This window comes from Anabrus simplex, chromosome 4 (genome assembly GCF_040414725.1).
Source record: "Anabrus simplex isolate iqAnaSimp1 chromosome 4, ASM4041472v1, whole genome shotgun sequence".
NCBI lineage: Eukaryota > Metazoa > Arthropoda > Insecta > Orthoptera > Tettigoniidae > Anabrus > Anabrus simplex.
Window position 1 is genome coordinate 366,196,845 of NC_090268.1, and position 12,524 is coordinate 366,209,368.

The 12,524-nt window shown below is 38.7% G+C and overlaps 1 protein-coding gene across 1 annotated transcript in view; it reads left to right on the forward strand.

Annotated features, from left to right (window-relative positions):
* Window positions 1–12,524, forward strand: part of l(2)k09022 (HEAT repeat containing 1 homolog l(2)k09022) — a 371,041-nt gene that overhangs the window by 314,228 nt on the left and 44,289 nt on the right. Inside the window, exons 21-22 of the mRNA XM_067145803.2 lie at window positions 2,282–2,460; window positions 10,338–10,520. Coding sequence (XP_067001904.2) covers window positions 2,282–2,460; window positions 10,338–10,520 — 362 coding nt within the window. The remainder of the gene's footprint in view (window positions 1–2,281; window positions 2,461–10,337; window positions 10,521–12,524) is intronic.

The window sequence follows — 12,524 nt, forward strand, 5'->3', positions numbered from 1 at the left end:
GTTTTTGTAATAAGTGCAATGACAGCAGTTGGTAACTCCTTAGAAACAAAGGCTGAAGTAAACGATTGCTTAATTTTAATACTATGTACTGAAATAAAATAAGAACGTGATGCTTCTTCTCAAGATACTGCATTGTGCCTAACTAATTTCAGAGATGGTTATGTACTTTCGCGTCTTGATAAATTTCAGTAAAGCTGTTCCTGTGTAATTTTATAGTGAAAATGTTATTATTGTACAGGGAGCTTGAAATATGTTTTCATAAAACGTGCGTGGTAAACCTAGTTTAGGTGATGCATTTTGACATAAGAAAATGGAAATGTTTGTCACAAGCCTCTGGAGTGATGCTATTACAATTTTTTAGAACAAAACTGAATATGCGTGTTCAGGCTATTGGAATTAGAAAATACGTACTAATGAGTAAGCTGCTGCTTGGAAAACATCCGCGAAAATGTTTAAACACACCGATTGCTGTTTTATACTGATTTTAATGTGTTTTTATGCAAGTTTGTTATCTTTCCCAACTTTTATGGAAAATCATGTATAACGTTATAAGAACCTTAAACCGAAGCAGTTTTGCATTCACCGACAAAAATCTATCAAAATGAAGCACAAACCCTAACTACAGTACAGTGTGTAGGGTAGATATCTCCTTGTTTTATTGCTGTAGCTGTGTAAATAATGTATGATTGTACAATTTATGTTAATACAGGCAAAGACCTGTGGAAAAGGTGTGCTTTTTACTAAAACCTCGATTTAAGGTAAACTCCCATTTAAGGTTAAAAAAAATCAGGTCCTTGTAAAAATGTTAAATAGGGGTTCTACTGTATTTGTTTTCAGTATAGACTCTCATGTCCTTCAGCTTCAGTTTGCAACCCTGTGTGAACTAGTGCCTCCACAATCCTGTATTTCCAGGTAGCTCTGTGGCCACATTTAGTTCAACATCTCTTATCATTAAATCATTAAAAATCAAGTCTAATCATCATTCCCTTGGTCTCCCTCTACTTCTCTCACCTTGCATGGTCGAATCCATTATTCCCCTGGGGAACCTATCTTCCTCCATTTGCTTCAAATGACTCCACCACCAAAGCTGGTTTATACATACAGCTTCATTCATTACGTTTATTCCTAATTTAAACTTTATCTCATTATGAGTACCTTCTTGCCATAGTTCCCATCTGTTTATACCAGCAACAAGATTCAAAATATTGCCATTAACACAGGCCAAACTGCTTACTACATTTCCATCTAACTGAATCCCTCCCTTCCATTTTATACCCTTCAGTAAATGATCCATGTATATTATGAACAACAAAGTTGAAAAATTACAGATTTGTCTAACCCGTGTAACTACTTCCAACTAAAAACAAGAACTCATTCTACCATCAGTTCTCACTATAGCCAGCTTGTCAACATAAATGCCTGTGAGAATAAATAAATAAAATAAATAAATAGAGAATAATAATATCAAAATACCTTATTTACTCTCACATGTTGATGTACTGGCATGTGTGCATAGACTAACACTACGTGTAGCTTGGTAAGGAGTTCCATTAATGCACTGTGCACTGTCACGCTTGTGCTTCTCAGTTACCACCTACAAACTGATTGCTGGCCGTTGAAACATAATGTACCGGGCGAGTTGGCCGTGCGCGTAGAGGCACGCGGCTGTGAGCTTGCATCCAGGAGATAGTAGGTTCGTATCCCACTATCGGCAGCCCTGAAGATGGTTTTCCGTGGTTTCCCATTTTCACACCAGGCAAATGCTGGGGCTGTACCTTAATTAAGGCCACGGCCGCTTCCTTCCAACTCCTAGGCCTTTCCCATCCCATCGTCGCCATAAGACCTATCTGTGTCGGTGCGACGTAAAGCCCCTAGCAAAAAAAAAAAAAAAAAAAAAAAAAAAAAAAGAAACATAATGTTGTTACAACCAATCATTTTGCAAACAATAAATACAGTAAATAAGTAGGAAACACACTGATGATTGAAAACTTCTACATAATCATGGCAGGAAAATTGTGCAAACTTTTATTTTCCCCAAATTTCCATTTCAAAATTAAGTGTGAGAAAATAATGCAAGTGTGAAAATTACACAGTTAAATACGGAAAATAAGTACTATTCGTATTAGTAATTGTTGGTACTTAATGTCTTTCAAATGCCTGTCATTCTTTTTGTTTTGCTTGTGTGCTAGTTGCATTTTATAGTAGTACCATTAATAAAGTGTTATTATTCCTCCATGATTTCGTGGTCTTCATCATGTAGGGTTCTTTCTTTATTTTCTAGATCCTGAAAATCTTGACTAAACTTGCTAGATCTGAGACTGCAGAAGGAAATATTCTAGCTTCACTAGTCTTGTCTATAGCAGAACTTTGCAGTTCCCTGAGAGCTTTCGCTATAAGCAGTCTTCCAAAGGTCATGCCTACACTTCTTAAAATCCTACATGTAGACCAAATTACTGAAAGGTAAGTTTTCACATAAGTAGACTGGGGTAAAGTTCGTTCATTCTATTGAATTTTTTAATGTTTTTTTTTTTTGTGTGTGTTTGTCTAATATGTTATAATGCTCAGATTTATGATCACAGCAAATTGTGTGTGCTGTTTATGGAAAGAAAAGTATGCATAATAATATGCAAATAACTATGAAGCAAAATACACTCATGTTCATAAAAACCAGAACACCTTGAAAGACTAGAGATAGGAAGTTCATATTCACAGGACATGTGTATTAGTATGCTCTGAGAAATGAGTAGCATTTGAACCATGTCGGCCCTCAGGTTCGTGGTCCACATCGATATCTTGGCGCACCATCACCGACTGGTAAAATGTGTGTGCGGCTCTCGTCACTATAAACCGAAGGTAATAGAGCAATGTAACTTGAGCAGACGTGCAGGATGCCTCGCAGACGTATGTGAGAACCGTACCGTCAAATGAATGAGTTTGAAAGAGGGCGCATTATTGGCATGGGAGAACGTGATGCATCCATCCGGGAAACTGCTGCTCGTGTGGGACGAAGTGTGTCAGCAGTGCAACGGGTTTGTACAGAATGGTTCACAGAAGGCCGTAGAACTCATCATCAGATGACTGAAAGTAAGTACTGGTCTCTTAAACCACTTTATAATAATTAACACCTCATCCAAATGGCATTGCAGGACAGATCTGCATCCTCCTTGGCTCTGGTGCAGCACTGTAACACATCGTACACTATTAGGAGTTACAGTCCGTTGCCGTTTATTACAGTCTGGGTTACCGGCGCGTCATCCACTTTTCTGCCTACCTTTGACTAATGTGCATAAACATGCTAGATTGCAATGGTGTATGAAACAACGTCACTGGGGATAGGAATGGCAGCATATAGTGTTTTCGGACAAATTCAGGTTCTGTTTGTTTGAAAATGATGGCCACATTTTGGTTTGCCGCAGACAGGGGTAGAGGCACAAGACATACAGCACCAACTCAAGGCCTTATGTTGCGGGGTGCTATTGGGTACAACCACAAATCACAGTTGGTGCGTGTCCAGGGCACTGTGACCAGTTTGACCTATGTGAATGACATCCTGCGATCCGTAGCCATACCCTTTCTGCATGACACCCCAGATGCCATATTTCAGCAGGACAATGCGTGACCACACGTTGCTGCACGAACACGTGCCTTCTTGTTGTCACAGGATGTCAGACTGTTGCCCTGGCCCGCCTGATCACCAGACTTGACGCCAATCAAAAATGTGTGGGATATGGTGAAATGACGGGTGCTGCGCTGTGACCCAATGCCAACCACTAAGTATGAACTGTGGAATCAGGTGAATGTAGCATGGATGGCTATACCCCAGGATGCCATTCACGCCTTATACGCGTCATTGCCATCACACATTTGAACAAGTTATCAGTGCCTATGCAGGACCCAGTGCCTACTAGGCAACAGGACACATGCTGAACCTAAGTGACTGAAATGCTAATCATTTCTGCAGAACGATGCACATTTCTATTGCATGAAGTAGACTTTCACTAGTTTGCACCGCAAGCCAGCGTTCCATTCCATATAATGCCACTGGACGTACAGCAGTTCGGTAGATCTTTGACTTCAAGTGGATTGGTATTCTGTGGTCACACAAAGTACTTGTGAACACAAAGTACCTGTGATTTCCCTCCACTTTGAACATGTTGCTCTGATTTGGGCTGTACCATCATCGTCGATTCCACCCTCACCCTGCAGGTATGATTCCAGGAATCTGACAAGTTAACTGTGGAGATCTTCTAACGAACATGTCCAGTGAATATGAACTTATTTCAAGATGTTCTGTTTTTTATGAACATGAGTATACATTACTTTTTGTAGACTTTCTATAAAAAGCCTCTAAATCTGTCTCTAAAGAATTTTTAGGTTAACAAAGATTTATTTTAACCTCTTGGAATGTCTGAGATGCATGTGAAAAGTGTTCCAATTTTTATCCTCAATTCACCTTAATACAATATTGCATTTCATCATCATCAGCTTAGTGTTGTCCCGCTGGAGTCGGGTCCACTTTTAGAATCTTTGATCACCACTTTGCTTGATGTTGAGCATCAGTTGGATGAATGCAACAGATTTTCGTGTCCTTGTTGATAGTGTCCTGCCATCATTGCTTGGATCTGCCACGTGATCATTGTCAGTCAATGGCAAGGTGATAGAGTGTACTGGCAACTGTTCAAGGTATTGCCTGTAAGACATGGCCAAATCATCGTAGTCACCTTTCTCACATTTCATCTTTAATGGTGGGGTGTTACCAAACTGCTGCCCGAGAATGTTTTTTCAGTTGTGATCCTGGAGGGAGACACCCATTGTCCAGTGAATCATGCACATTTCTAGTGCATGAAGTAGACTTTCACTAGTTTTCACCTCAAGCCAGCGTTCCATTCCATATAATGCCACTGGACGTACAGCAGTTTGGTAGATCTTTAACTTCAGGTGGATTGACATTCTGTGGTTACACAAAGTACCTGTGACTTCCCTCCACTTTGACCATGTTGCTCTGACTCGGACTGTACCATCATCGTCGATTCCACCCTCACCCTGCAGGTATGATTCCAAGTTAACTTTGTGGAGATCTACATCATTAACTTGGATGTAACCATTAACCGGACTTGTTTCCAAATACTTTGTTTTTCACATTGTCTTAAGACTAAGCCCAAATTGCGATAGGTGATCAGCCTGTGTCAGGCATGGCATTGCATTACATAATTTCTGTTATATCCCATTGAGTTAAAACAGTCTGAGGAGGAAAATAGGTATTAGGTATTAGGTATAATAGTGGAAGCAGAATACGTTCATAATGTCATTAAGGTAGATCTAATGAACAAGAAAGTAGTGAAAATGATTGCTATTACAGATAGTTAGTAACAATGGCAAGATGATGTCTGTAGTTGAAGGACAGAATATATGATTGAAACTGTGTGTAAGACCTTTGATATTGGAACTTTGTGACACAAAATGTAACAAGGTTCTACACAGGAGACTAGATTTGAGCATAGAGGTAAGAAAGAAAACAAATTTTGTAGTAAGGAATATAGAACCTGATAAGCTTGCAGTACTAACAGTGTATATTGGATTTATGATTATCGCATCGAAGGTGATAATCTATATAAATAAATCGACTCTCCGGATATCTTATTCATCAGTCAGTCACCACTGATCTGCATTTAGGGCTGTAGCCCAGGTGGCAGCTTCCCTATCGATTACTTGCCTAGTCTTAAATGATTTCAAAGATAGAAATTTATCAAATATCTTCCATGGTAAATTATACCAATTACTAATTCTCCTTATGAATGACTATTTGGCCCAATTTGTTCTCTTGAATTCCAACATCATATTATGATCGATCCTTCTTTTACAAAATGCTTTCATGCTTATTTGTCTACTAATATCATTCCTCACCATCTCTCCTCCACTGACAGTCTGGAATATACCACTTAGTCGAGCAGCTGGTCTCCATCACCCAGAACAAATTGTGCTTTCTTTTGGATCTTTTTCAGTTGTTGAATTAAGTAATTTTGGTGAGGATCCCATGCACTGGAACCATACTGTAATTGGGGTCTTACTAGGGCATACCTGCCAACCTTTACAGTTTTTCCATAAAATTTATGGAAAGGCAGTGTGTTGTACAGATGCGCTATAATATTTTATGATTTTACGTACCAAGATCTTCTTTTTAAAGTTCATGCCAGAACAAGCTTCCACAGGCCGCCAATACATGCTGTGTGATCACTATATATTTGATACATCGCTCTTGATTTACATTCATCCGATCGTTACAGTCTTCGAATGGGAACACGAGATGCGTCCTGAATCCTAGTCGATCTATACTGATTTGTTTGTGTTGAAAGAGACTGACCCTTGGATAACCGTTTGCTTGTTCTTTAATACATTGATTTGTTAGAAAACCTTTACCGTCCCACATAAAAAATAGTTCTTTTGTACTTCACCATGAATATAAAGCATAGGCAATGTTGTTACGGAATACCATGTGAATTATGTTCATCACGCTATTTGCTTCTTATTTATTGCCACATGTTGCAAAGCTGAGTTTATGTAGTTGTGGAGTAAAGTGAATTGTGTGTGAGCCATGTATTTGATTTCCTCTCCCCCTTAAACAACTTGCATTGTGTATTTTAATGGTTTTCAACTCATTTTTAGGCACTACTGCGTTATTTCGCCCCTTTGAGTTATGCCCTCGGGCAAATTGTAATAAAGCATTCCCAAATTATGGCCCCAGGGTAAAGGAGTTTTTCCGCCCTGGGAGCGGCCTGACCTGTACTTGTCTCCCTTTGCTTTCCCCTCGCTTGCCCCTGTGGACGCGCCATGCCCCTCTTAACGCAGCCTATGTGTGTCGCTTTGCGTCACGTGGCCTTGCGTCATCGCTACTCTTGGTGAGGCCGTGCGGGCTCGCTGGGAGTAGGTATGCATTCTTTTCTTGTTCTGTCACCTTAGCACTTCACGGCTCCGTCGTCGAACCTAGGACCGCTAGGGGTATGGGAGGTAAGCATCTTAGACTTGATTAAACTCATGGATGATGGGAGGACATTCCTTCGCTTGTAAGCCACTTCATGGGTGCTAAATGTTGTTTTAAGGCATTATTAGTGCCAAGTTGCTTGAAACCTAACATGTTTGAATCTGGATTTGTAAAGTTATGTGTGAACCCTTGGGTCTGTTTACTGCAGCTTAAAAGAAGTTATTGGGAGTTTGTGCCCTTGGTAGATGTAAATATAGATGTTGAGCAATGTTTTCAACTTCCCTAGAAGCCTTAGGCGCCTAGAGGCATCTTTTAATGAAGGTTATACGGTACTCAAAACCATTGTATGTTATGTTAGGGGTATTTGCGCTTCCCCTTGAGTCATTTGAAGTGGCGTATTATCACTAAGCTGTATCTAGAATTATCTATTGTGTTTTAGTTCTCTGGTGTTAAATTGTGAACAGGGCTGGTCCCTTGTGAATTAGTATAGGGCATGTGTCAACGTAACCTTAGTGCTGTTGGTATTTAATCTTCCTTACTCCTTCCGGTGTTCATCTATCTTGTTCAAAAAACTTTGTTAAGCTGATTTCCTACGGGTATCAGTGTTATCGCCCTCTGGGTGGTTTCCTATTCTCATATAGTCCAGATCCTATGCCAGTGATAATTATCGGTACAGTGTTCGTTGCTTATTTTGTCTTATGATTGTGTTGTTTGTCGGTAATCATGAATAAATCTACGAAAAACATTATCATCAGGTGTTTAGGGAAACCTGTTCTTTGGGTTTCTGGTGTATACTGAAATCAAGGAAAGGGGACAAATTTGCATTTTTTACCATGTGCTCTTATGATATTAACATAGCACATGGTGGCAAAAACGACCTGACTAATCTTGTAAAATGTGTTAAACATCTTGGTAATTTGAGATCTAAGGAAGAACATCAGAAAATAAACTTTTTTTTGCCAAAGCTGGAGATAATGTTTACAATGTACTTAAGGCCGATTGTTTGTTTACTTCTTTTTTTAGTGGAACACAACATTCCATTGAGTGCAAGTGATCATGCAGGAGCTTTGTTTAGAAAGATGTTTCCTACATCGTAATTGCCAAAAAGTATGGTTGCGGTCACACGAAAACGTGTGTCCTGCATGAAATGGTGCATACTGCAACACAGACCATTGTTACTTGTTTACAGAATTGACCATTTTCTTTGTCAACAGATGGAAGCATTGATACAGTGGGTACTTCTTATGATGCTACTTGAGAAAGTATTATAGGTACTGTTCTGTCAATACCAGCATTGGAAGGGGATTTGACCTTTCGCAACATGGGAAAGCTGCTATTGCCGCAGTTGGAATGAAATAAAGTGCCAATTAAGAACTGTCTGTCATTCTGTTCATACAATGCTCCTGTTATGTTCGGACAGAAAAATAGATTTCTAGCAGTTCTGAAAGAAGCTCATCAGGATATTTTTGGCAGTGGTTGCACTTGCCAGTTAGAATTGATGAGATTCTTGTCGATATTTTCTGTTACTTGGAGAAGAGTGTCAGAAGAAAAGAACATCTTCAGAAATTTCAAAGAATGCGTGGAAAAACACAAAGTTGTTGAAGCATGTGTGCATAAGATAGTTATCCCTAGCCAGGAGTTTAGACAGATTATTAGATCAGTGGGGTTCACGACTTTCATTTTTTAAGGATGAGGTGGTGGTGGTGTGTGCTGTAAATATTTCTGCCAGTTTATCATTTCTTACTATTCCCAAAGCAGGACACAGTAGATATGATGATGAATAAATGAAGAGAGTTTGTGATTTCTCCTCCTCTTCTGCCAAAAGAATGGCATGTTCTTCCAAATGTGACTCACGTGTTCTCAGAAACGTGAATCCTACTACATCTCGTGAAGAAAACTATTTATGTTTCTTTCCTCTGACCTAAACAAAGCATTTTGTACTTTTTACATGTGACTATCCCATCATTTGATAAGATCAATATAGTCCTTCAGAGTGCTTCCCCACCTATCCATGTACTGTGTGAATTAATGACGGATCTATTGAAACAGATTCTCACTAAGTTTATGAAGCCAAATGTAGTTAAACAGTCTGCATTGCTTGATGCCCTCTATCACCCAACCCAGAATCAGAAGGATGATGAAGAATAGGTTATGCCAGGCGAGTTGGCCATGAGGTTAGGGGCGCACAGCTGTGAGCTTGCATCCGGGAGATAGTGGGTTCCAACCTCATTGTCGGCAGCCCTGAAGATGGTTTTCTATGGTTTCCCATTTTCACACCAGGCAGATGCTTGGGCTGTACCTTAATTAAGGCCATGGCCGCTTCCTTCCCAGTCCTAGCCCTTTCCTATCTCATCGTCACCATTAAGACCCATCTGTGTCGGTAGCAAGTAGCAAAAAAAAAAAAGAATTGTACAGTATTGGCATTCAAACCTCAGACTTGGATAAGGTGCTACAAGATGAAGACAAATCTCTGTTTACCTTGTCAGTCAGAAACTATTTCTGTGCAGCGTGTGACTACATGGTTAACAAGTTCCCTTTTAAGAATGATGTGCTAAAACATGCACAGGTTGCTAAACTTGATACCATTGAAGAAGCACAGTTTTCTTCTGTTAATTTCTCTTTTGGAGAAGTTTCCTGTTATTTTGTGTAAAAGAGAAAATGAAACAAGAGATGACACCGAATGAACTCCAAAGCCAGTTTGTGGCTCTTCAGATAGATAACTTATCTAGTGTTGTAGGTAACCAAGCTACAAATAATTCAAAAGGGGCACAGTTGTTGAATGTCCATGGAGCTGGTGGATATCATAAATATGACAGGATCTCTTGGTTCATACATCTGTCCTTATCAAATCACATAGTAATGCAGAGTGTGAACACATGTTTAGCCTGATTAAGAAGAGCAGGACACAGTTCAGGTCATCGATGCCCATTGGAATTCTCACTTTTAGATTTTATTATGAAGTCCATCAACAGTGAGCATTACGTGTTGACATGGAAATATTGTTCAGTTGTCATGGTAACAAACTAGCTGGCGATGGTAGTGGTTGTTTTTATAAACTGAAAAACTGTGTGGTCATTCACCCCTGTTGATCAGGAAGATGTTGATTATTGAAATGAGAAGAGATGCACGAAGAGCCTCAGATGCCCTAATATAACTGAGCTGGTATAAAACATAATGTGATAACCTACAATGTCTTAAGCCCTTTATCAATAATAATATTACACACTGCAATTACAAAAGCTAACCTCTCATGAGGAGTTCTTAATAACTACTAGTTTATATCGGAAAGTATGCTTTTTTAATGTTCATGTTTTTTGTTTTGTTTTTCACCTCTTTAATGTATGTTTCTTGTTTACAGCCAGGATATGTTGTTACTCTCCAGTGTTTCGGCGATATACAAAATAGTAGAGAATCTTCCGCATTTCATGAGTCCCTATCTGGAGACCTTGCTTTGGGAAGTGTCTGTTTTGTCGAGTATGGTGCAACAGGAGTCGGAGAACCAGAAGCTCGTCCCTGTAATGCAGAAGTTAAAAGCCATCAGGTATTAGCCTTTTCTTTCTTCTTTCTAGATCAAAATTTTTCATACTTGTACACTTGGAACCATAACCAAATACAGTAGAGACAATGCGCGACACTTCTGAATTTAGCCTTGTTAAAATGGGAGACAAGTTGCAAGTGGCACTCCTAGTGGCTTGACCTGAAAATTCGCGCTAAATTCAAATATCAATGGAAATGTATATACGGAAATGGATAAATAAATTACGTCTAGAAAGAAAGTGTTACTAAGATATAAACTTCAAAGTAGGTAAAGCAATTATGAATAAATTAATGAAGAATTATTTAACAGGTTATTATTTAAAGACTGAAATTAGACATATAATCAAGATGTGAAATGGACTGCTGTGAAAAGGCTTGATCTTTCATTTATGCATTACATTTTTAGCTTTAGAATTCCTGCCTGAACGTTCACGGCTAGAATTTTTTTTCTCATTTAAAAGCATTGTATCATCATATTAAAACACTTGTCAAAAAAATATTGGCACATTTCTTACACACATGATTCATTGAATTTACATTTAAGAGCTGGACAATTTTCCTTTTAACTTGAAGCCCACTAACAGAAAGAAAATCTATAAATTTAGCCTCAAAAACATTCAAACTTTCCCCATAAGCAATACTTGCCATAATGCCATTACATTAGGGTAAAGCAGATTTGCATCATCATATTGTTTCAACAAAATATGTACATTTCTTAAATGACCCATATTTTCTTCAGTGCTTAATAACGCATTATGGCATTCCAAATGGGGTACCTTGGAACACAACCAGCCACACTCATATGCAGATATATTTTCCTGAATTAAATCAAACCCACAGATCACACCTACAACAACACATCGGTATTGAAAACTGCTGCACTATACAATAAAATATGCGTATTATATTTTAAGCCAGTAAAAAATTGGGTCAAGCAGGTCAGAAGATTATGAAGTACTATAAAAATCTCTCTGTCACTGGAAGAATATATATGCAAACACAATATTACTTGCATTTTCTTGTCACGAGGGAAACTGAAGAAAGACCGCGCATTCTTCTCTACTTCATAGTTACTGCAGCCAAACACAGCACATACCTTTCCCCTCATGTTGAGAGGAGATATCAAGGAATGACACACGCTACTATTTAATTATGTCAACTCACTGAAAACGCATAAATTACACCAAAAACTTCACACACAAATACACGTGCTCTTATGACAGAATCAGTAGTTCTCAGATTAATCCGCTAGAGAGAGCTCTAATAGCTGTCCCTTGATATCTTGCTGAGTGTCGCGTATTGTCTCTACTGTATTTGCCATAACGTATAGTTTAGGAGGTGTAAGTACTGCACAAGTTGCTGTGATCCACCACCCAGATGGCACTGCTAACAGCTGAGACCTACTGCGATGAACAGTGGCATGCATAACTACTGCTAATTATGTAACAAATAGATATATGTGACCTAAAGTTGGATATTTCATTTTCATAATTTTTGTGGCTCTAAAATTAGTATAAGGTACTGAACATTTTGGAAAAAAGTTCATGCTTCTAGTTGCAATACTTCAGAAGATATTAATTATTGACTGTTGCTATTAAGAAAAAATATTTCGAGAAAATCGTAATTACAGCTTCCACTAATTTTCTTACCAATTGTGCAAAGTTTCCTTGACATCGAGTGACAAAGACTAGAACTGCTGCATAACTTTGTTTGTAAAAAGACTCATAGGTAGTGCAAGAAGTTAAAACATAGACATGCAATTTTTATACCCCAGACACTTTTGTTCATCTCTGCTGTAAAATTTTCATTACCAGCTTTGGGTCCCTTACACTTCATCAGTTGGACAGTTCGGATTATTTGTGACATTTTGCTTTTATGGAGGTAAATGATTCCCTTCTGATTCTGATCTGTCTTGTATGGAAGACGAATCAGCATTTCAAGAGCAAAATGCAAGTTTTCAAAGTAAATACAACACACGATCTTCACAGCATCCTAATTGCGATGATTT